The sequence below is a fragment of the Gouania willdenowi genome, chromosome 8 (assembly GCF_900634775.1).
Source record: "Gouania willdenowi chromosome 8, fGouWil2.1, whole genome shotgun sequence".
NCBI lineage: Eukaryota > Metazoa > Chordata > Actinopteri > Blenniiformes > Gobiesocidae > Gouania > Gouania willdenowi.
Genome location: NC_041051.1, coordinates 29,621,961 through 29,648,794, shown reverse-complemented (window position 1 = coordinate 29,648,794; position 26,834 = coordinate 29,621,961). Strand labels below are relative to the sequence as shown.

At 37.3% G+C, this 26,834-nt stretch overlaps 1 protein-coding gene across 1 annotated transcript; it reads right to left on the bottom strand.

Annotated features, from left to right (window-relative positions):
- Positions 1–1,005: 1,005 nt before the first annotated feature.
- On the bottom strand, positions 1,006–25,874 carry carhsp1 (calcium regulated heat stable protein 1). The gene is made up of 5 exons (XM_028455157.1): positions 25,665–25,874; positions 6,176–6,322; positions 4,006–4,114; positions 2,508–2,630; positions 1,006–1,191 (listed from the first exon to the last, which is right to left on the bottom strand). The coding sequence occupies exons 2-5, from the start codon at positions 6,255–6,257 to the stop codon at positions 1,029–1,031; spliced, it is 477 nt and encodes a 158-aa protein (XP_028310958.1). The 5' UTR covers positions 6,258–6,322; positions 25,665–25,874; the 3' UTR covers positions 1,006–1,028.
- Between the last annotated feature and the right edge of the window lie 960 nt (positions 25,875–26,834).

The following is a 26,834-nucleotide window of genomic DNA, read 5'->3' as shown; positions in this document are numbered from 1 at the left end:
CAATATTCGTTTGTGTGTTTTTTTTAATATATGTTAAATTATGCTTCAATACTTGTGGAAATTACATACTTAGGAATGTGAGAAATGACCTTTAATATTCATATATTCTTTTATTATGTAACTATGAAAGCTATAACAAAGTTTTAATTTATTTTGAGAATAAGGTTTATATATAAATATATATATGAAGGTAGATTTGTGGCTATTTTATTACATTAAAAAAAGATGCTTGCCAGTCAACTGACCACTAGTCATGGTTTGTAAAAGAGAAATTTTGAATCAGATTATTTTGGAGTCACATTTTATAGGTTGTTTAAAAAAATAAATATATATACACATTTAACTTAGCTTACCCATGTAACACTAGGTCGATGGGCATTTTTAAAATTTTATTTTATGAAGATAAATGTGAAATCTATACTGAGGTCACACTGAATGGCACTGCATTTTATTTATTTTGTATAAACTTTGAATTATGCTATTTCCAGACATTTTATTCTCATTAAATGCAAACATGTTCTATCCACCTGTGAAGATCTCTGCTGCCATCTAGTGGCATCATGATGCAAAACCACATGAAAAATTACATACCTTTCAAAATAAAAGCTCATCAGTAAAAACTGACCAAAACAAAATGCTTTATTTCACAAAGTGTTCACTTACACATGATCAAGTAGAGACGTAAGCAGGCACGAGTAGAGCTGTCAGTTCTCTGGTAGTTACACTGACACACACACACACAATGCACTTTGGCTTTCCCGCGCAAACGATTTGATTCTCCTTCCAAAAGCTTCCAGGGAACGACCATCTTTGCTTGAGATTAGTTCCTGCACAATTCACCACAGCAGTTTTAAACTAAGCTGAACTTAATGTGGATTCGCTCTATGATTACATCAAGAGTTAACACTATTCCTAACGCTCTGACAATCTCATTTCCATGCTCTCCTGTCCCCCCCCCTTTACCATGCTGCCCCCGCCCACTCCCTACAAACCCCGCCCCCCCCGCTGAGGAGAGGGAAGGTCAGTGTTCAGCTGTTGACCACGTGTCCCGTCCAGGTCTCGTGTTTGGAGCCTGGGTTGAGGTGGGTGATGGTGACCTCCACCGCCTGCACCTTCTCGTATTTAGGAGGAATGGCGCAGATCTTGTAGCTCACCTCGTCTCCTTCCACAGGCACGTACTCGCCCTCCACACTGAAGAAAACACATAAAAACTATCACACATTCCGTCTCTGGAGGCGCTTTAGAGAAGCTCAGGAGATCAGATCTGTAGCAGGTTTGGGTCTGTGTCAGAAACACACTTCCTGGCAGGGTTGGGGTCATTTATAATTGTATATATGTAATTGATAATTAATTACTATTTTGGCATAATTATTAGGGCCCGAGCACAAAGGTGCATAGGACCCTATTGTAACGCACCTTGTTTTTATTATCATTTTTCTTGTAGAGGAAATGAATGCATTTTTGAGGGCCAATGAAATTTGAATGCATATTAGGACTGGCGAAAAACGTGATATTTTGGGGGGAATTGTACAAATGAATGGCAAAATGACTCAATAGCGCCCCCTTGAAAATTGTATTAGCTCCCAGCTTGAACTGACCACATTATCACTGTGGAACTGCTACAAAATTCTTCAGTGTACTGAAGAACTATTACTTCAGTACACTGAGGATTTCCCTGATCTGGGTAAGTACTGTTATTTATTTCTACCACATAGTGGGATCGCGTGGTGAGCGAGCGTGAAGCTTATGGTAGTTATGAAGAGTTTGCTAAAAAATGAGTTATGGTTTAACCCAACCGTCATTCATAGTTATAGCGCCACCCATTGGTAAAAGGAAAAGCTACATTTTAACACTAAAATTTCTGCCACACTCCGACATGCAACACACCTACGCTGTTTTAAGCAAATAAAACTTTTCTGATTCTCAACGTGCGCCACGTCCCGACATGCGAGTGAAAACATATGTAATTTCAATCATTTCTGGGAGAAATGATGTATTTTCTAGGGAAACTTACAGGGGTGTCAATATTTTAATCCATGACTGTATACTGAAGATAACAAATGCAGACATGTGTTTAAAGTTATCATTTAAACCAATAAAAGTATAATAATTAAATGAAAAATAATAAAACACAACCTTTGTGTTACTTGTCGCACACAACACGTGTAAATAAGCTGTTTCAAAGCGTAGTTAGTTATATAACTAAAACCATCCTCCATTTAAATCCAATGAATCACTGACATCACACACTTGTTTAAAGTGACATTTACGTAAAGCTTTATGCATATTTACGCTGTTAGTGTGAGTGTGTGAATGTGAGAGCGCTGCTGACGTGTGCTTTAACCCTGTGGGTGAACACAAAAGGCCACTCTGTGAAGGTCATCACATATTGTGTTGTCCTCCTACACACTCCTGCAGCCATTAAGTGTGTGTGTGTGTGTGTGTATGTGTGGGTTACTAACTACATTCAAGTGAGACCGCACACTCTCCCACGCTCACACACTCACTCTGAGATGTGGACAAAGACGTCGTTGCCTCCGTCCGATGGCGTGATGAAGCCGTGGCCTTTGGAGCGGCAGAAATTTTTACAAACTCCGGTAAAGCTGGGACCCTCCGTCGCTCTGGCCGTCCTGTGGAAAACAAACACACCATACACATTAATATGGAACATGTCGCCATGACCAAACTGATGAAATTATTCTAATTTCATAACGTGTGTAATTACAAGTAAATAGAAACGTAGTAAATGTTAACGATTGAAACAAAAAGTAGAAATAATTTGACATTTATGAAGTATTGTACAAACATTGTTGAGTTTCTGATACCAGTGATTAAATAATTCATAAAGCTGAAGTGATCTGCATATTGCATATTCTTCATTCTTTGTTTGTCAAAAATATAACCCAATACATGTAAAAACAAACAAACAATTTGCTACTTTCCATTTTATGCTTTTTATTATAAAAAAAAAAAAAAACCTAAGAATTAGGATGATCTGATTATCTTATTAGGAACAATAAAGGTTATCATGGAGTTAAAGCGGTAAAACACAGACATGAACATTGAAGAACAGTCATGTAAAGACAGGGCCATCTATAAGGGGGATTAAAGGGGAGAGATTTTTGGGGTCCATCCATAAAGTCACCAAAATGATGGTTAATGTAATTGAAAAGGTAATGTAATTAAAAAGTAGGAACAATTAAGTTAAACTGGCAAATAATGGGCATGACAAATAGTGAATGAAAAGAAGCTAAAAGTTACAATAATTGTTCAACATGTATGACATTAGGTGAAAAAAGTAGTGGAAAGGGATTATAAGTGCCAAAAATGTCTTGAAAGTGGAAAAAATGGGCAGAGAAGGCATTCAAATGTGATAGAGAAGTGTCAGAAATGGGAGTAATGTAGCAAAAAGTATTAAAAGAAACAAAAATATGGCAAGAAAAGGTGATAAAAATAGGTTTAAATATGGCAAGTTGCAGAAAAAGGGTAAGAAATAAGCAAAAATGGGCTCAAATTATTCAAAAATTATTCTTAGTGTCTTGAAGGCATCTGGTGACCCTTTCACAGTGTCTCGTGGCCCCAAATAGGGTCCTGACCCCAAGGTTGACAACCCCTGCATTAATAGCACTATTGTGAAAAAATAAACCCCCTTCAAAATAAAAGCAGAAGCATTTTTTTTTCTTTCTTTTTCCAAGCAGACGTTCCCGACCCACAAAAGAAGCATCTTTGACTCACTTTTGGGTCTCAAACCTGATATAAGGAAGCTCTATTATAAATACTAAGAATGAAGTGAGCTTGATGTTTAAATTAGGAGATAAAAAGTCCTGCTCCATGTAAATATATGCAAATTAAAGCCAAAAGGAGGGTAATGTATCGACTTGTTTGGTTTGATGTGGCTCATACTACTGTGTGTGTGTGTGTGTGTGTGTGTGTGTGTGTGTGTGTGTGTGTGTGTGTGTGTGTGTGTGTGTGTGTGTGTGTGTGTGTGTGTGTGTGTGTGCTCACGCTGAGAAGGTCCGGTTCCTGCGTGTGGGCAGAGGGCTGGGGATGAGGTGACTTCTCATGGGGGAGGGGGAGCGGTCTCTCTGTCTGCAGGGCGGAGCCTGCAGAGTCTCTGATGGGACAAGCGCACAGCGTCACGTCTCACCTCAGAACACACAATACACACCACCTCTATTTCTATTATTATGAGGGTATTTTTAATCTTTTAACCAGGGCTGGGACTTTAACGAGTTTAATGCGATTCATTAATTACAAAACACTGAGGCACTAAAAACAGTGCGGAACCTTTCTCATTTCAGAAGTTTCCGGTATGCCCATAATACTGATGCACAGACCACAACACAAGAAACAGGAGAACCAGAGAAGTCGATGCAGTGCTTCGTTGGCGTTTATTTTTGTTTAAACTAGATTATCTGCATTTCCTGAGGCAAATGCAAGTGAGGATGCAGGTGCATGTTTGCATCGCACTGCATTAAATTAGCATTAACTGAGCATTAGTATTAAGTAGCATTAGCATAAGTTAGCATTAACATCATCTAACACTAGCATAAATTTGCATTAACATTAACATTAACATTAGCAAGCATTAGTATAAGTTAGCATTAACATGTGCTATTATTAACAATAATAATAGCAAGCATTAGCATAAGTTATCATTAACATAAATTAACATTAGCATTACCTAGCATTAACATTAACTAGCATTAAGAGGTTATTAACATTACCATTAACTAGCATTAATATAAGTTAGCATTAGCATTAACATTAACTAGCATAAATATTACTATAGCATTAGCATTACTATAACATTAGCATTTACCTGACTTTAACTTAACATTAGCATAGCTTGGTTGGTGGTGGGGAAGAGGAGGAGGAGGAGGGGGGGGGGGGGGGGGGGGAGACGGAGGGTCATTCAACATGAACATCCTGGAGAATAGATAAACCAGCCTTGATCAGCTGGCTAACGGAAGCCGAATGAAGATAAGGATTTGCTTTTGGCAGGCTGAGCACAATTTTCCATTCAGCCTTGGGATCCATCTCTCAAGCAGTAAATCCAATATGGTGGCCTTATCTCGAACGCTGAGCTGTTAACTTCTCCAAGTTAGATTCCATCACACGCAGACGTTCCAAAGTAGCATCCTGCTTACTTTTGAGTATATCGCATGAGTCTGAGTGTTAAGAGCCCAGTCCAATCCATTAGAAATGACTGACAGCCTGCCCAAAACAGCTGCCAACATAATCCAGACTTTGCCATAGGTCAGAAAACTGCCAGCTCCAATCAGCAGCATACTTACTATCATAATTCCAATCATTTAGCCGTTTTCCTCGTCCTCATCAGAAAGGATAGAGAGACACACGACCTTCCACTTCTCCCAGGAGTCTATCGGGTATCCCGTCGCAAACTTTCCGTCTGGACAGGTGAGCTCACCTCTGCCCGTTCTTTTTGTCAAAAGAATTTGGTCGATTGCATTGAGAGACCGGCTGATCAATTCCATAATTTTGGCTTTTGGATAGAGATGTAGAGAAAGGCTCCTATTTGATTCTGACAAAAACACAGTACAAGACAAAGCAAGCAGCAGGGGCAGGTACAGTAAGGGCGGTAGTGGGGGAGCAGAGAAAAAAAAGTGTACGCCTTCGTTGAGAGCAAAAAGAGAAAAAAATGCTAAATATGTAGCAGCTAGCAGTGTTGCCAGTCCACACTCAAGATGACAGGGTTCAGAGCCAAAATGAATAAGTCCATGACTGACAAATGAACAAAGTCAGTTGATAAATGATTGTGTTGGACAGACGAGGATGTGGAGCTAGAAGCGCTGCTACAGATAGCGTCTTTTTAGATTATTTCAAACTAAATTCATCAGCTTCATCAATTGGTCTGTTTATTTCATACCAACTGTTTTACACTGAATGTTCGGTACTAAGTGCTGTTTATTATTTTTAACTTTAATACCCAAAAACTAATTTATTTTAGAAAGTTTAAAAAAATCCTGAAAAGCATGAATATAGCTTACTAAAATTTCAGTTTTTTTGCTTTGTGAACAATGCAGTCATAATTACAATCATATATTTATTTAACTAAGTCCAACCACTATTTTTCAACAGTTTTTTTCCATTAGTTCTTGTAATGTTAATGTTAATGTACAATCCAACCTTTCCCAAAGTGAAAATGTATTACCTGTTGAACGTGGAGATCCTGCCGGGTGCAACGGAGGAGTGACGGGCCGCAGGCCCTGGAAAGGCGGAGCTTGGGAAGCCATGTCAGAGGAGGCGAAGTCAAAGGGTCAGAATGAAAAGGAATAATGCACAGTTTCAGGCTTAAAACCTGAAAGAAAAAAAGGACAAAGATTTTCTTCAGCTTCAACGTTTTCACCAGTGACGTGTTTTTATCTCATGTTCTCATTTGAGGACAGTCCCTTCATTCACTTCGTCCCACATCAGTCATTACACCACCTGCTGTGTCGGCCAATCAGGATAAGGCCCAAACATAAAGCTTCCATTGACTCCCTTCTTTCATTACTTATGATTTTCTTGAAAAAAATCCTGCAGTGACTCGGCACATGGTGACTAATGGAAAATGTCAATTTAAGAAGGACAAGGAAAGCAGTTCTCAGATCTGTGAAATTCAACGTTTCCAGGAGTTAAAATAAAATATTTAAATTAAGAAACTAACACCAGTAAAAGTGAGTCATAAGATATAATTTAAAATGAATCTAACAAATTAAAAAAAGTTTGGAAAAATAGGCTTTCAAGTGCAGGAAATGTTATTTTTTGCTTTTTTTAAATGATACTGCCAAGTTTGACCAAAACTAACTATTTTCAGTTCATGTTCTAATCAGGATCATTTCTATCATCATTGTGTTTTTTTGTGGATTTTTGTTATTGTTTGTCTGTTCTTTTGATTATTCAGTATATTTTTCTCTGATTTTGTCGTTTTTTCTGCGTCGTCAGTATTTAAACGATCCTCTCTCTCTCAGTGTGTGTTTTTGGTGTCATTTGGTTGCTTCTTATGTCGTTTTTTGTGTATTTTGTAGTGATGTTGTGTATTTATTCTCATTTAGTGTATCTTTGTTGTCGCTGATAATAGTAGTTTTTTTAACTCTTAGAGCCTATGTTATGAATCTAGATTGGATTAATCTCCGTTAGCTAGCTTCAACTAACCAAACATTCCCTGTCAGACAGGAGCTGTCTTACGACTGTTGATCACCTATAATCACAACACGGTGCGCATGCACATGAAAGGGGTGGAGATTGCAGCGTCTGACCAATCACTGGAGAGAACTGGCAGACTGAGCATCATTACACTCAATGGAGGAACAGCTTATGATCTTAAATAAATCTAATCAATATAAAACCATGATGACAGTGAAAACCAACAGTATATCAGTGCAGCGCACAACAGGAGGCGGAGCTTTTACACGTATTCAGATCTGATCCACTTCATAACTCGGTACCGACCAGTTTGCTAAAGTTTAAAATGATGAATAAGTAAAATCCATAACTCAGACCAAAGACAACCCTGTTGTTACAGAGATTATTTATGATTTGAATCCATTGGATGACAAACGGACAGCGCTCTGCAGTTAAACTTTATTACAGCACACACGTGTTTCTTTTAAGTACACCTATTTATCACACACTGGGATGAGAGATGAGAGCACGATGTTTAACTGTAGTATGCCCCTGCTGAGGCGGTCAGCGTGTGAATGAATGTATGAATGAATGAATGATTTCACCCGTCCGCACATACGATCGAGACACAGGCTTCATCAGCTGACTGTAAATCAGTCCATTAAATATAAATCCATATCTTTCATAAAGGATGTCATCGGTAAATGAAAGGTTTGCATTTATAATTATTAATCTTTCCTAAATTCAGCTGTCAGTTCTGCACCAACCAAAATCTTCAATCAATGGGCAGGTCGTTTTCTAAGAGATCTGATTGGTCAGGAGGCGGGGCTTTAGGACTTGTTAACATTGAAGCCAGAGCCAAACCTGGTCGTGACCAGGTTAGCCGTTCAGCATTAATTGCCATAGTGATTAAGCTCCAGCGATCTTTGTAGTCCAGCAAACACTGATTAAATCCCGATGAGAGGTAATCTAGATTGGTAGCATACCCCCTTAGTGCGTACCCCTAGGCGTAGGGGTACACGTACCCCCATTTGAGAAACACTGCTTTAGAGTTTCTTTGAAGTATTTGCTCACGTTTCACTCAGTGCAGGTTATGATGAGTCAATACTGTTCAAACATTTTCACCCAAAACCATCTTCTGTGTCCTCAGAAATAAACAGTGAACTGGAACATTTTCAAGGCCAAGTTCAATCAAGTGCACTTGTCGTTGCAAACCCTGCCAGACTTACAATAATCAGGGTGATGCAGCCCAAATCATGTAGCTTGACGTTTACTAAAAAGAATTTAGTGACGTGTTCAGCCTCGATTTACAATGTTTGATGTGAACCAGCCAAGACCTTACTCAGCTCAGAAAAATAAAAATACACCGAAATTATAAAAAAATAAATAAAAAATGTGGAAATACACCAATTAATACTGTAGTTTTTTCACAGACCAAACTGCCTTAATATTCGTCCCTAAAAATACCCAAATAGTTAAAACTATTTTCTTTTTTATGCTGTTTTTAAACCCTTTTATTTAGCTTTTATCATACGTTATTAATGAGCCACTGTTTAGAAGTAAAATAAGACTTCGTGCCTTAGGATCACCCAGTGTTATTAAGTTTCATTAACGGTTATTAACGTGTTGAATCAAATCAAAAAAATTGAGACATTTTAGTCCAAACATGATAAATTACAATATCTAATGTCATTGTAAAACATCCATCCATCCATCCATTTTCTTACCCGCTTATTCCCGTTTAACAGGGTCGCGGGGGTCTGCCGGTGCCAATCTCCGGCTCTCATAGGGCGCTTGGCGGGGGTACACCCTGGACAGGGCGCCAGTCCATCACAGGGCAACAGAGACACAGACAACCATTCACTCTCTCATTCACTCCTATGGGCAATTTAGAGACTCCAATGAACCTAACAGTCATGTTTTTGGATTGTGGGAGGAAGCCGAAGTACCCGGAGGAAACCCACGGGGAGAACATGCAAACTCCACACAGAAAGGACCCAAGTGTCCACCCCAGGGCTTGAACCCAGGACCTTCTTGCTGTGAGGCGGACGTGCTAACCACTAAGCCACCGTGCGCCCCATTGTAAAACATTTACTACAAAATTAATTATTCATGAAATTAGTCATCAAATTGTTGTGTACATTCTTTTAAGTCAAGCCTGATTTATACTTTTATATATTAGAAATGTCAAATTGCTGTTAAGAATATTTTGTTGAAAAATAGCAAACGTGACAACCTAGAACTAAGATATTAGATCTTTAGAGGAGCAGTAGACGTCTAGTGGACGCCCAAAGCCATTTTTCAATTTCTGTCTTTTTTTCCTCTTTGGCGTTTTCAAGCATCTGAAATGACATTACGTCCATGGAGCTACAAACAACAGAGTTCTCAATGTGATGTACAGCTCTGAGTGGGCGCCGTGTCTAAACTCAATAGACTGTTAATGTGATCTCAGCCGCTCTGGAAAGCAAAGCTTCCTTGATCACAAACCATTAACACACACGTGTTCTTCAAGCTGCTGTGTGCACGGTGACTACAGAGAGGCCACATTAATGACACACATGTCAACAAGGCACAACAGAAAACCATTAATATCATTGTTTCACTAGTAAAAAACACATTGGATCATGTGGCCATCAGCCTCATTTTGTGTGGCCCCAAATGTAAACGCACAGATTCACTCCAAAAATGCACAAATAACAGAAAAATATACAAAAATGATTCCAATAATACACAAAATGACAGTAAATTATACAATAGGACAAAAATACACAAAATAACTCCAAAACACACCAAAATGACTCTAAAAAACACACAAAATGACTATGATAATCCATAAAATGACTAAAATATAGCAAAATTACTCTACAAAACACAAACAGTGAATAAACACACAATATGAATCCAAAAACTCACAAAATGACTAACAGCACACACAAAGACTCCAAAATCACACCAAAATGACTCTAAAGCAGGCAAAATGGCCCCAAAAACACACAAAATTTCTCTTTCAACACGCAAAATGACTCTAAAAACACAAGTCAACAAAATTTAGGACAACGAAAATACACAAAACCCTTGCCCATTTCCTGTATTGATGCTCATTTATTGGTCGTCCTTAGATTGGTCGTTGAAATGAATGTTGATCATGTGACCCATAAAAATGTGATCATCTCTGCATTAGATTAACAATGACAGAAGATGTTTATTGGACCAAAGAGAGGAGTATGTTACAGCATCAGCACCACAACACTTATGCTTTTTGCTTTTAGTGCATTGCTTTGTCTCTCGCCCAACAACACACATGGGATCAAAACCATTGTGAGCTGCAGCTTTTTTCTAGTTGTGCTCTTTGGATTCCACACAATGCAGTGCTGCAGCTGACACAGCAATCAACAGTCCAGAGGGAAAACACGCACACGCACGCAAACACTACTGGTGTGAAAAGTCCATTAAAGTGTGTAAAAGCAGTTATTGTACGAGTACGTTATTGTACACTTCAAAAGGATTTATGTGAAGTTTGTGTATCTTTTGTTGTAGTTTTTTGTGTTTTTGGAGTCAATTTGTGTATTTTTGTCATTTTGTCTAAATTTGGAGTCATTCTGTGTATTTTTCGCTGTTTTTGGAGTTATTTTGTGTATTTCTTTTTTTTATTGTTGTTTAGTCTGTTTTTGAAGTCATTTTTTTGAAGTTTTTAATTGTTGTTTTGTTTTCAGAGTCTGTATTTTTGTGTTTTTAGATTCAATTTGTCTACTTTTGTTGTTTTTGTGTGTTGTGAATCAGTGAGTAATTTGGTTGTTATTTTTTGTGTTTTTGGAATAATACACAATATTGTTTATCATGTAACTTTATTTTAAAGCAATAAATCATACTTTTACAGTCTCTACTTTCCCTGTTTCTTTGCCAACGGTGAATAATAAACTCTCTGCACCGCCTCGCCCCCTCAGAGCACAAACTGCCCCGTCCTCACTCACAGCTTCACAGAGACAACATGGAAATGGAAAAAAAAGGGACACGTGTGTGTCCGTGTGCAGCAGAAAATATGGATCTGCAGACTAATTTCTTCCAGCATCTCCAAAAGGCTCAATGCTAAGTGTGTTAAACTGCTGCTGCAACAAAGACGGTGACGTCTGTCCTCGAAAACATCCCACAGTACAGACCTCACACGTGCTGCAGGCTGGATTCAGCTTTGTATGCAATGACACAAAGAAGAAGCAACATCTGTCGTACACCATTCACACTGTGTGTGTGTGTGTGTGTGTGTGTGTGTGTGTGTGTGTGTGTGTGTGTGTGTGTGTGTGTGCGCGTTTGTAGCCACATGTATTATAGGTGTGATGGCAAATGATGAAGTGGATCCTGAAATTAGATGACTCACACCCGCGACGTGCGTCAGCGCAGCGATTCCACAGTTTAAGGCAGACACAAAAACATGAGGAATGAGCCGTGAGTCACATGATGTGGAGCTTGACCTGCTCACATGAAGGCTGGAGTGTCCACTCGTATGTGCAACTTACAGGAAACGAGCGGAAGAGAGCTTTTGTCTGTGTGTGTGTGTGTGTGTGTGTGTGCGTGCGTAGATTCTACGAGATGAACACCAACAGCAGCACTGATGTGGTTTAGTAAGACCAATGGTGTGTGTGGTGGTGGGAAAGAGGGAGGGGTCGTCTTCAGATCAAGAGGTTGAGGGTTCGATCCCGAGACTATTTCGGGAAGTTTAGTAGCCAGTAATGACATCTGATTAGGAAAAACAGATGAAACAAATGAAATGGAAACGTCCGGAATCTAGAAATTAGACTGCAGTAAGATTACGCTAAACTCTAAAAACACACCAAATGACTAACACCACACACAAGGACTACCAGAACACACCAAAATGACTCCATAAACACAAAAAATGACCCTAAAAACACAAAACCTTTTGTTGTGGGTCACATTGCAATCTGGTTACATCCGGGTTAGGGCTAAGCTAACCAGAGAACCTTGAGTTGTAAACAGCTGGTGCACAAGGGGAACGTGCAGAACGTGTGGAGAGAGCACCCCCCCCCCCCCCCCCCCAAAAAAAAAATCTCATTTTAGAGTGGCGTTGCCTCTGCATATTTAAAGCAAAGAAATATAGATTAATTAAGATTAACAGTTACCTCAATTAACCCTATTAATGCTGCTGGAGATGATAATGTTTTAATCAGATAAAGACATAGGCAGTGTTCTAAATGTCATAGTACTGTACCACTCATACTAAGTTTAACTTCAAAAAGAGTAAGTTGTTTGTGAACGCCTTTAAAGACAATAAACCGTGTTAGCAGCAGTTCATCACATTTAATCAGTACACTGTGTGTTGTAAGAAACATCCTAATCAGCATGTTTTCCCTCTTCAGAGAAAACACTGCCATGAAATGTCACCATTCTTACAAAATACACATACTGTATATCTCGTCCTCTAGAAGGTGCTGATAGAGAGTGAAGTTGAATTTTTTTCTGATAAAATCATAGTGTAGGCCTCATTGATCAATAAATTGAACATCATTTAATCCAAAAAGAAAGGAAAGAGGTCAAAAATTGTAGCTTGGAGGTTTTTTTTCTGTCTGTTTACATTTTTGGGCATTGCATTATGGGATGTGGAGTAAACGGATGCATGGGCTGTGTTGTAAATGTCATACTAACGTACTACTCATACTAAGTCTGATGTCAAAATGACCATGTACTGCGTTCACATTAGACAGTATGAAAAGATTCAGTATGCGAGAAATACCCAGATGTATACAATATATCAGGACATTTTTGAAGTAAGCACAGTGGGCACACTAGTCATACTCAACCGTCCCATGATGCATTGAGAGCAGAATATAAAATGGTCCTGGGACCGGGTTCAAGCTAAAAATTAAACATCCTCTTTTCAAAGCAAAAGCATCTCTTCTTGTCTTCCACTTTTTTAAATACGCTCTTGTTTTGAAGTTACCCAGAAGTTTTGTCAGCAACACAATAGAGGATCTCCCAAAATCTAGGAAACGTCGGAATGAAATGTGTTTCTGTGTTTTATGGATCAAATGTTCACATGTTGATATTCTACTTGGTCACTTTCTCGCTTCAAATGTTTTCAGAACTTTCAAAGGTGGAGAATCAATAGAGATATTAATCCTCAGTGTGATTCAGGTTTTTGTCGTTGTAGGTTCCAAATGCATCATGGGAAACTTGGAAGTATACTTTAGTGGGAATTAGGGCTGGGGGATTTTGCCTAAAAAATTGTATTTTTTTAAACTCAAATTTGCAAAATAAAAGAAAACATTTTTATCTACAAATTAGATTAATTGATTAAATCAATTTTTTGCCCAGCCCTAGTGGGAATGCTCACCATCCTAATCATACCTATAGTATACAGTATTGTAGACAGTATATACTCATTGAGTGGTGCAAAATTTCAGACACAGCCATAGTTTAGGCCTCATAGATCTATGAATCCAAGATCATTTGCACGAAAAAAAAAAAGATGTAAAATGTAATGAATGTAATGCACTAAACACAAGAGAATGTTTACAGTGGAGATGAAAACAAACTTTTAAACAGCCATTTCAAGCTTTTACATCTTTTGTTCAGGCAAATGACCTTTGATTCATTGATCTATGAGGCCTACACTTTGTCTTTAAAGGGGACATATCATGCTAAATCCACTCTTTTAGCCCTTAAATGCATTTTGTTGTATATTTAGAGTGCTTAGAAGTACAGAAAAAATCAATTAGTCTCTTCAGGTGCTCCATAGATATCTTTATATTCTGTTTTGCTCATATTTTTCAATCTGTTTCGATTTTTCTATTCTCTATTACGTTTTTTGAACTATTACATCACAGTATTCGCAGCGGAACTGCCAAATTAGTACATCAACTCCAGGTCCAACACAATCCGCCATTTTTATTTCTTGCTTTTATTTTGTAGTCCAAGCTCAAAGATGCCGAAGTTACGAGAGGATAAGTCAAAATGTTGGGTTGTTGGATGTAGTAACCCACACGCTTCATTACACCGTCTCCCAGCATCAGAACCTTTTCAAAGTGCCTGGTTGAGTTTTATTTTTCACGGAAATGTACCCACATCTGTGGGTAAGGTCATTTTTGTGTGCGCTAAGCACTTCAAGGATGACTGCTTCTGCAACCTCCGCCAGTATAAAGAAGGATTTACAGAAAGACTTTGTCTGATTGAGGGTTCAATTCCTTCTATCTTTGGAGACAACGAACAGAGCACTTCGGTAAGCTGTAAATAACGCTAAAAAGTGTGATGATAAGACGTCCCTGTCATTGTTTTGTTAGCATTAGTAGTTGCACCGTCTTCAGACTTCATATGTTAGCGCCGTGTGCTCGTTTTAGATCCTTGATGATATGGCCTACGTGATTTAATTTAAGTCTAAAGTTTTCATTAGTCATTTCATTTTGCCGTTTTTGTCTTTGAAAAGACTGCATTAAAATGCATTTCGTGACGTTAGCTTGGCGCTAGCGTTAGCTCGGTGCTTGTGTTAGCTCACTTGTTAGGGTTCTGCAGGTTCATCATCTTCATTTTCATCTCGCTCCGCCGGGTCAGACTCTGGCTCGAACATGTAAGCCTGGATGGACAAGTCTTCCGTTGTTGACATTTTGTAAATAACGTGTGAATAAAAAGTTTATGCGCCGCTACATAGCCGTATCTCTTCTATCAATTTACAAAAATGGCCGAGCAGGGTGGAGTTGAACAGAGTGTCACCTGAAGAGGGGGCAGGGTATGGAGTGTCTCATTTGCATTTAAAGAGACCGCACTAAAACGAGTTTCTCTCAGAAGCACATCAGAAAAGGGGTAGAAAAGGGGTGGAGCTATAATAATGAGGAATTCAGACCCAAGCATTGCAGTTCCGCTTTATATAGACCACAACTGTATGATTTATATGTAAAAAGGAAGGATTTAAAACCATGATATGTCCCCTTTAAAATGAAAATATATTGTCTTGTCTTCAGCAGCGTATTTGGCATGATTTTGAAACCTTTAATAGCTAATGATAACATCCAATTAGGGAAAGCTAATGAAACAGAAGCAAAACACATTTGAGCACACAGTGAAATGGAAGATTGGAAGCACTAAATCTTAGTTATTCAGCTCTGATGCTTTCAGCAGGGGATGAGGGTCTGTGATACTTCCCAATGGCCATGAGCTGACATACTGTATCTGCAGGCAGCGGCTTGAATAAAGAAATAAATCTAACAAATTAAATAAAGTCTGCTTTGAAAAGAACTAGCTCTACGTTAAAAATGTTCAGTTCTGCATCAGGACAATCATTAAATGGACAAATGTGGCTTTCCGTGTTCTGGTGGCCAATCTTTCAGCTCCTGTGGTACTGGTGCTTATACCACACTGCATTACACAGTGTAACCCAGGCAGCTGTTATGGAGGCATTAGAGCTCAGTACACACTACAGCTCCACACATCAGACAAACAGGACCCTCACATTGAGGGAAATCATTACAGTGGTAATGAGCCACACTGAAGCTGGAGCTGGAAATGAGGAGGAGGAGGCGTCGCTCAGTCGGCTCTGAGTCAAACAGACCTTTACACAGCATCACATGCTGGGTAAATCAAAGCCCTTTTAAGGTCATCATAGCAGAGTGCCAATATAAAGCAATAAAGAAACAATATTTTAGGGGGAAAAAATATTCTTAACAAGTGATGAGACGAAACCTCATTCGTCCCCTAAAGGGGGAAATCTGTCATTACAACTGAGCATTAATGGAACTGGTTGAAACCTGATTTTTTTTTTATATTTTGACAACAAAATACACATTTTATGATGATTGTTATTTTTTTTTTACTGTGGTGTAAAAGCTCACAGAACAAAACGCACCGAGAGCTCATAACACAACACAGAATGACTAACGCAACACAAAACGAAAGCGCACACAAAAACAAACCCCACAACACGCATGCAGTCTGGTAAAACTCTAGGAAGAACAGTAATGTTAACTGTACATAATAAAAATCCACAAAGAAGAGTGATGTTAATGTTGGTACATAAAAAAATCCACGAAGAAAAATGACATTAATGGTGGTATATAAAAAAAATCCACGAAGAAGAGTAACGTTAACTGTACATAATAAAAATCCACGAAGAAGAGTGCCGTTAATGTTGGTACATAAAAAAATCCACAAAGAAGAGTGACGTTAATGTTGGTACATAAAAAAAACCCACGATGAAGAGTGACATCAACGTTGATACATCAAAAAAAAAATCCACAAAGAAGACTGACGTTAACGTTGGTTCCTTTCACAAGCCTTATCATTTTCTCACTCTTCTTCATGGATTTTCACCGGACAGCGTTCGTGTTGTGGGGTTTGTATTTGTGTGCGCTTTTGTTTTGTGTTGCATTGTAGCATGTGTCATTCTGTGTTGTGGAATTTGTTTTTGTGTTCGTCATTCTGTGCTGTGTTGTGAGCTCTCAGGGCGTTTTTTGTTTTGCTGTGAGGTTCTTCATTTTGTGTTGTGTTGTGAGCTTTTACGGCCACCGTACTTTTTACTCTATTGACTAATTTTAAATTAAACAATCAACTGTTTTCAAACCACTGGAAGGATGCTAGGACTTCCTGAACACCTTTGAGCTTCCACAAACAATGCAACCTGATCCGGTTTGTCCTCAAGGGCCATCACAACACATAGTTGTGTTTTACAACACAGAGTTATGTTTATGTACACCGCAGACAGGAATTCCCACTGAATATTGCATGTCATGTCTGAAGGAAACAGGACTCCGAGCTATAAGGAAAACCATTATTTGGCAAGAAAAGTTAGCCCGCGAGATGCTACATCTGACCAACGTGAAGCTAATCAGAAGATAAAAAACACAGATTACACACTAAAGGATGAAAAACTGTTTTGTTTGTACTAAATTAAATAAACTAGATATGTATATATTCTCTCACAGTAATTGATAAAGTCTCTAATTAGTGTTGCTTTACTGAGTCCTACATGATTATTATTGTATTATTATTCTACATGAACTACAGTCACACAGATATACAATACATTGCAGGAGCTTTTTGCCTTTTTTAAACTTGTTTTTAAGTTAAAGTTTGTTATTTCATGAAATTACGCAACATTTTTTGCGGGATATAAAAGTTTTGTCACTTTGCTACACAGTCAACCACTTGTTTCTGGAGGAAAAATAACTGTAAATGTATGATATTGTCCCAAAACATGCACGTGAGGGTATATTCTGTTATATTGTAATTTCCGACATATTCGCCTCGAATTTCAGGAAGTGAGTTCTGTGGTTCCCATGACGATGCATGCATTATGGAGAGTGAAAACAGTGTCAAAAATTGTTGTTTTAATCAGGCTCAATTATATACTTTTATGGTTATTGGTGAGATTCCAACACTACACTAGTCATGTGTAGATTGTGTTTTTAGCCCCACTGTTAGCTGGGAAGCCCTAAAGGTTGATGAAAAGGTCTCCCACGGTGACGCTTCATCTTTCATCACTCATTACAATAGGAAAACAACTGTAGTTTATTATTACCATAATAATGCAATGCTGCAAAGTTGTTGCAACTTAAGGAAGACGTAATTTCAAGTATTTGATATTAGCATTATTTAATTTTATGCAATCATGTGATTTAAAAAAGATAATTCATTATTTTTACTGTTCAATGATCAGGACCTGCAGCCAAACACACACACACACACACACACACACACACACACACACAAAACACTGTAATCAAAGATCACAAAGGCATAAATATATACTGTATATACACAGTTATCAGTGCAAAACAAGCAAAAAAGTAACAATACCGTTCGAGATGAACCAAATCTCTACCTTGTTAACTGATGATCTCTGCACACACGTATGTTTAATCCTCTCGTCTTCATAAGCAACATGTGGTCGACGAGGGTCAACCCAGTTGAAGTTTACTCACATGTGCAGAGTTTGCCCTGTCGGCAAACAGCGCTACGCAAACATGCACACACGTTAAAGTGCCAGGTTGGACACACACACCCACGGTTAACAGAGGTGAATGAACATACATGAGCCTCCAATACTCTAATCCTATTTAACACTATTGACCAATAAAGATAATAAAATCATTTTAAAGGTATTTAATTCTGTCTCAATTTTTGTGTCAGAAGGACGACAAATGTTTCCTTCATTTGGATTTTATCCATCACATGCTGGTCCTTTGACTGCCGTCATAACATTTGCTCTTAAAAAAAACTATCCAATGCAAACAGTAAAATTGCACCATTTTTTTTTTTTTTGAAGATTTATTTGCACTTCTTTTAATTCTGTTTCAAAACTTTATTAAACTGAACACACATAACTTAAGTCTTCTATTCTGAATCAGAATGTATGGAAGTCACTTTAACAGTGCAAACACGTCCTTCCTCCACAGACTGTAATAAACGGCTGGAGAGAGTGGTCCTGTTCCAAGATGGCCGCTGCAAAGTCACACCAGGGCCACTCGACAGCAGCATTGAGAAAATACTTTTTCTTAGTCTAATAAAGGCATATACAGCTATTTTATATATCACTCAAAATTACAATATTTTGCGAGATTGTGCCAACCTGCAAGATCTAGTGTAATTTCAGCGTACCATCTCAACTTCTGAAATATGACAAGATACAAGTTTTAACCTAGTTCTTTTGCATGATTTTAGAAGTTCAGTTTGTCAGTAATAACATTAAATAAAGAAAAGCAAATCAAACAAAAGCATTAAAAAATGGATGTACCCTGAAAACGGAATTTGGGAAAATTCTAAATGGAAAATGTGGACTGTGGTTTATTTATTTGTGAGGATGCAGGAGGCATGCTAGTTAATGCTAATGCTAAGTTCATGCTAGGCTAATTTTAAATCGTGCTAATGCTAGGTTAATGCTAATTCTAGCTAATGCTAGGCTAATGCAGTGTTCAATAATGTGGGACCTGCATCATCACTTGCATTTTCTTTAGGAAATGCAAATATTCTAGTTGTTTTTGTGGCCTTGTCCCAAAAATAATAATAAATTCTGTCACTGCTTCAGGACAAAATCTATCTTATATTATTATGTTTACAACATAAATCGTGTTTTATGTATTACCATAAAATAAAGGTTAATAAATAACACCTTAACAGAACAATTCTATCCATTGAATATAGCGCAGACATTACCAGACGTATATTTTGCATCAGCTCCACCTTCCTACTTTGATTTTCCTCTTTATTTACATTTTTTGTTGCGCTTTCCTTCACGTTTTATTTAATATCATATTTATTTACCACAACGGATGACTCGGGGATGTGTGTTGGAGAAATCAGATGTCCCAACGGAGGAGACAGAGGAAGAATTCCTCCAGAGCCATGCATGATGGCAGATTGAAAACAACACTGTTGCAAATTTTGCTTCCATTACAAGCAAATCTTTTCTATTCGTGGCTGCTTCACGAGGACTTATGACAAACGTCACCTGACTAAAGCTCTCGTATTATATGTGATCTCAAGGCTTTAGCTGATCAATGTTCAATGTGCATGTCAAGCACTTCCGTCCCCTCTGTGCCTCTCTTATTGTTGCTATAGATCTCACACCTCAGTGCCCACCTTCGCTCTCATTGTCAGTATTTTACTGCCAACAGCCGACTATTACAGCAGGTTCTATTGCACAACAGGCTCCATCTCACGACCTTAGCTGCAGTAAAACACGCTGCTATAAACATGTCGCTAAGCTAAATATTGCAAATCACGTCCCCCCTCAAGCTAACATCATAAATCTGATATGTTTTCCTTTATTAGAACTCACTGAGTAGGTGAGGAAAATGTGTCAGAATGAAATACCATTGCTGATTAAAGACTATATTGGTATTTGAATAATCTGATGACATAAGCATGGCAGTAGAGAAGAACAGCTGTAATCTTAGTTTGGCTCTGAAATGCCACACTTTCACCTTGACCTTTTCTGTCCTGAGCCTTCACGAGTTGCTGGTTTGTAAACGACATACGGGTGAACTGCCACTACCTTACAGTTACGGTAAACAGTAACACGTGCCAGTATTATTGTGGTTTCTAGACCAGTAGGGGTTAATTTATGAACACAGTTACAGCTGTGTGATTGATTTATTAAGACAGAAAAATTACTCAGTGTTATCTAGATCTTTGGATGTTATGACATTATTCCAAAAAACACCAAGAACATTACAGTGGATGGAAAAATACTAATATATCCTACTAATATATCCCACTCAAGTACAAGTAAATAGAAGCTCAATTAAATTGTACTCAAAGGACAAGTTATTAGTTAATTTCACCCCCACCATTTATTTTTGGTAATAACTCTTAAAGTAAACATCAAAATCTTCTTGCACAATTGGAACTTAATTTATTTTCTCCAAATGCATCCTGTTTAGTGTAGTTTTGTGCATTTCTGTTGTCGTTTTGTGTATTTTTTGTATAAATATTTAGTTTTGTGGGTTTTTTTTTTTTTTTACTCATTTTTATATTTTTGTTGTTGTTTGGTGTATTTTTCTATAAGATATGTTTTATGGAGTCATTTTGTGTGTTTTTGGAGTCATTTTGTACATTTTTGTGCATTTCTATTGTCGTTTTGTGTACTTTTTGTATAAATATTGTTTAGTTTTTTGTTTTATTTTACTCATTTTGTATATTTTTATTATAAATACCTTAGTTGTGGTGAGGACATGTTTTGAGGTGTGTGTGTGTGGGTGTGCGTGTGCATGCGTGCGTGCAAGTGAGATTTAAGCACATTAAGCACCTCGTCACTAGTAACTCATAATACAGGCTAAAATGCATTACCTTGTGGAGCCTCTGACTCTGCGTCCGCTTGCAGAAGTGGCATTCACTTCATGTAAAGTGGCCATCAGTCAAAATAAAAAAACCTACATTTTAAGTTAACCTAAAATTGCTTTGAATAATCAAAAATTATGATTTTTCTTTTTCACATGTTGAAGGAGAAAGCATGAGAGGAAGCGAACGAGTAATATTTTCAATGCCATCAACCAATCAGCATCGAGTTGCAAACGTGTGGAAGACTGTTGAGCTTCTTAATTGGTTTATATTGCAAGCGCTACTATGGCAACTGTTGTGATTAACAGCTCACAGTCCACAGAGACCACGTTTTTTAAGCAAAATGCGCTGCTGCTTTCAGGGTCTTTTCTATCAGCGGCAACAGAGCAGACATCAATTTCTTAATAAACGGGACAAATGGGACTGAGCTTGTGAAAAACCAGAACATATCAATGGTTTGGGGGAAATCGACCGGGACACGGGACGTAACTCTGAAAACTGGGACTGTTCCAGGTAAATCGGGACGTCTGGTCGGTCACCCTACCTATACCTACTAGTGATGAATTATCTCGAACTCCGTGTTTAGGTTTTTACATTTTCAAGTGTTGAAAAGTTGCAGTTTATGCAACTGGAGAATGTCAGCCAGTTTCTACAGACTTTAAATGAGAGGCTTTCCCCTCTCTGAGCACTTCTGAACAAGTTCAGACATGAAAAGAATCACATGTCATGTTCATCTCAACATAATGCTAAGTCTCTGACTGGCACACATGCAAACCTGTCCATTGATCTTCAGCATGCAGCACTGGCCGTTTCAACACTTCACATCCTGAATGAAACCATGTGTGGCAAAGCTCTAACACTTTCCTTCCCACTCGAAATCAGAGACCTTTGACATTTTTTTAAAAAAACACAGCAAAGCCTGTGCATTATATTAGCTAATGCTTTGTCTTGTTTAAACCAACAACAAGCTCCAAAAACAGCACGTGGATTCAACAGTCACTCAAATAATGCTCACATACCCACCCCAATAATAAGAATAAACTAGCTGTGTTAAAGTAAAAGAAAGATATTGTGCAATAATGTATTACTTGTGGATGCAAACAGAGGCTTTGTAAATCATTTAGCCACAGACACAAGGAACTGAACTGTGGGGAAAAGGCGTCTGAATTACCACAATCATGGAAATTACCGGATTCACATCCTTCAACGGAAATGGTGATTTTAGCATTATTAATTATATTGACCAAATCAAGTGGAAATTGCAATATGACAGAACAGAATATACCCTCACATGCATGTTTCGGGACAATATCACGCATTTACAGGATTGTTCCACCGATGATCGAATGGGAGAAAAGTCGGTAGTGTCATATTCCGCACAAAATCTTCCAACGAAATCTTGTGATATAATGTACTTCACCAACAGGAAATTAAAAAGCGTTATGAGACACATTTGATGCTTTAAAAAACTATTTGGACCCGCAGTTCTTAATTATGAATGACACACATGCATTAGATGGAGGCTAGTGTCATCTTTGAACCAGAGCCTAGTTATGGTTAAATGACCTAGAACTAATGCCGAGTCGAAAGAAACTGAGGGTGAAACTAAGTCTTTGTTTGTCTTCAACAAAGAACATCTTTGTTAGAGGTCAATAGAAAACGCTGTTCTGACCCACGACACGGCAGAAAACTTCAGTGACCGACAGTACTTCATGGGAATAACAAACGCATTACGATCTGAGGGATTAACTTGTGCTTGAGGTTTTCCTCAATTCTATATTTTTTTAACTGACTAACTTGACGATGACTAATTTAAAAAAAATATGTAAAAAAATAAATAAATACCGCTGTATAAAAACATGTTGACATATTCATCACCTAATAGAAATTAAACTATAATGTTCACATGGGATGAAATCTAATCAGAACTAAGTTTCTTTTTCGTAAGGTATCCAATAAAAACAACACTTTTCTTACGAGGAAGTTGGGACAAGCTCATGTTAATAAATGGTAATTGAATCTTTGCTTTATATTTTAGTTGACTATCTGTAACAGATTTAGTCTTGACGACATGACATTAGTTGATTAAAACTGAAATAATGACTAAATTAGTCAAAAGGCTGTGGCTGTGTTCAAACTCGCATACTAACGTACTACTCATACTAATTCTGAGGTCAAAGTTAGTATGTAGTGCGTTCACATTAGATAGTATGAAAAGATTGATTACGTAAGAAATACGAGGATGTATACTATATGGGGAAATTTTTTAAGTATGCACAATGGGCACACTATTCATACTCAACTGTCTAATGATGCATTGCGAGCGGAATGTAAAATCGTCCTGGAATCGGCTTCAAGTGAAAAATCAAACGTCTTTTCAAAACAAAAGCATCTCTTCTTGTCTTCCATTAATTTTTTAACACTTGGGCTCTTGTTTTCAAGTTAACCGTAAGTTTTGTCAGTAGCACAATGGCGGGTCTCCCTCCGAAAATTTTTGAGATGAAGTGACTACACCCTGAAACTAGACTTAAAGCAGAACTAAGTAACTTTTTCACCTTAATAAATCCTTCTCCTAGTCCCTGTGAGGGTAATACAAGTGTTTATGGGGTGATGGGGGGGTCTTTCATCCCCCAACTCCATGCGGTGACAGTTCAGCAGCAACACACAACAATCTCACACACTGTCGTTGCGGCAACAAAAATACACACACACTCGCAATCCGGCGCTCCATCAGGCAGCACACACACAAATATCCATCCATCCATTTTCAGAGATGCTTTGTTAGCACACAAACAAACACATCACACACATTTCCACACTCCCTTCCGTATTACTCCAACATCATTCATTTATTTTACTTGTCTCTCTTCCTCATAATGTTCACATGGAACTATATGTGTGAAAGCACCCTTAGTGTCACTGTTGTATTAGGTTTTTTCAGTGATCGGTTGCTACTGTCTTGGGAGAGCAAAGGTGCACATGTAGCTATGGGGTGGGGCAGGCGGCGGGAGTTGCGGAGTGTTTACGACAGTGACATTACCAAAAGGGACCTTTAGGGGGAGTGCTAAGCGCAAGTTACTTAGTTCTGCTTTAACCCCTCATGCATTAATCACTTATGTAAGTAAATTATATCTAAATCTATGTCAGCAGACTGAATGTACTAAATTGCGCTCTTTGACTATTGACTAACCAGAAACCTGTATGCATGACATCTAGTGGTGGGAACCTCTGAGTACCTCACGATACGATACGCGATACAAAGCTCGTGATTAGGATTATCTCACGATATGACGATACTGCGATTATCGATATATTGGTCAAAAATCAATCTACGTCATAACAACAAAAAAATGATTAAGTGAATATTTATTTAATATCTCTGAAAGACAATACATTGAAAAAGTGACACTTTTTTAGTGCAACATTTCTGTACATAAGTGTCAACATACCAATGTAAACAAATGAGTATCTCCAATAGTGCTTTCTGTAAACAAAAAATAAGGTCTTTCGTACCAGTGACGCCACTATAGTGCAATATTCCAGTAAACAATATATTGGTTCCTTCAACAAACAGTGACAAACTTTCTGTGAAGACCTACCTGCACATTTTCATGAAAAAGTAGAAAAGGTTTTGTAAAAAAAAAAAAAAAGTAATTAAAATTAAAATAAAAACTCGATACTTAGCGGGACCATATCGATAATCGATCGTGCGGAACAATATCGCGATATATCGCCGTATCGAGATATTGTCACACTCCTAATGACATCTACTTATGAAAGCAAGGAAACATGCATTTGTTCCTGTCAAATTAAAAAAAAAAAAAAAAAGAATAATCGTCAGGGAGTGGAAATCCAATATCTCCACCTATGTTTCCAAAAAAAGAATCTGACGTGATGTCTGCAATCAGGATGGGAAAATTCAGTGGAATTTCTGAATAAGGACTCCTTAAAAATATTCCTAAACATTATTGATAGTTTTTTTTTAGCTCCTCCCACTAACTCAGCGTGCTATATTGTCTGCAGCCTCATTGGCCTTGCACTCACTTGTAATTTGACACCACTGTTATTATCTTATCACTAGAGTATGCATTTAATTCCCACTTGTCTGGGTCTGTTGTTTAGCTTGTCTGTTTGCAAAAAGAAAAAGAAATGCAACCTTGAAATTCATCACTAGAGGAACCTACACATTGTTTAAGTATATTATATTTGCTTATTGTTCCCCCCAATGATTAAACTGGCATGACAGAAGGACTAAAACTACATTTATTATTTTCACAATAAATTAAAATCTAATTCCAGATTTAGCACAAAGATAATCCCAAGGATATTACGGACAGATATTTAATACAGAGCACATATCTAAACACAAACCTGGATTAAAGCACCTGGTTTCATTTAGTCAAAGTATTTTTTAATTTTATTTTTAAGGCAGTTAATTTATTATAAAAATCAAATAACAAACAAATGCACCAATTTAAATTTAAGGATGAATAAATACGTATTAAATAATATTGCAGTTCATGAAACCAGGAATAAATGAGTATTCATTTGTAATTTATTTAAGCGGACACAAGTCTGTCTGGAGTTAATCATTTTAAAAAAGCGTAAAAATGCTTTGGTAATTTGTTGAGTTTCAGCAAATAGTATATTGGAAAAAAAACGTATGAAAACATAGAATTAAACACAAACTGCTGCATGCTAATAGGAGTAGCTCGTCGTGTACAAGGAGGTCAATTTGTTTGTACATCATTACTCACATGTAGCTTTTTCCAACTTCCGCTGAGAAAAAAAAAACTGTTTCCCAAACAAAGAGTGGATAAAAATGTGTCCCAGAACACAACAAAAGTATTCCAGTCTAGAAACAGTGTGAGCGTTGTTTGAAACGTAGCAAACAATCACCAGCTTCACACTCTGGACTTTTGGCACCGACTCGTCTCAGACAACTCGACAGTCTTGTTTTCTCTCAATGGGCGTGGCTATGTAGTGACGTCACCGTTGATGAAACGAGCGCTGCGCGGCGACGTAAAACGTGTCGTACCGACGTTCAAGAATGCCTCAAGTGTACGTTATATTTTTATTCACAAATACTGAATAACTTCTTTAATATCATGTTTTTACAATATACTATACTGTTCGTACAATATATCATGTTTATAAAATATTATATTGTTTGTATAATACCTGTCTTCCATACTATACTACATTGTTCAAACAATATCATGTTTTTACAATATACTATATGATTCGTACAATATAAATATATTGTATGCGAAATATAAAATCTTGTTTGGACTATTTAATTCTATTGTTCATACAATATAAATATAATATTTGTAGAATATAATGTTTGTACAATATACTGTAATGTTTGTACAAAACAGTATATTGTTTGCACAATATATCATGCTTGTACAATAATATGTTTGTACAATATACTACATTGTTCGTTCAATATATCATGCTTGAACAATATAATTATATTGTTTGTGCAAATATTGTTTGTACAATGTAAGTATATTGTTTGTACAATATACTATATTGTACGTACAATATAATATCATGTTTCTACTATAGAATTATATTGTTTGTATAATATATGTCTTCCATACTATACTATATTGTTCATACAATATCATGTTTTTACAATATACTATATGAAACGTACAATACAAATATATTGTTTGTAAAATACAAAATCTTGTTTGGACTATTTAATTATATTGTTTGTACAAATATTGTTCGTACAATATAAATATAATATTTGTACAATATATGTTTGTACAATATACTGTAATGTTTGTACAAAACAGTATATTGTTCGTACAATATATCATGTTTGTACTATATAATTATATTGTTTGTCCAATTTAACATCATGTTTGTAATATATAACTATATTGTCCATACAATACCCTGTATAGTGATCC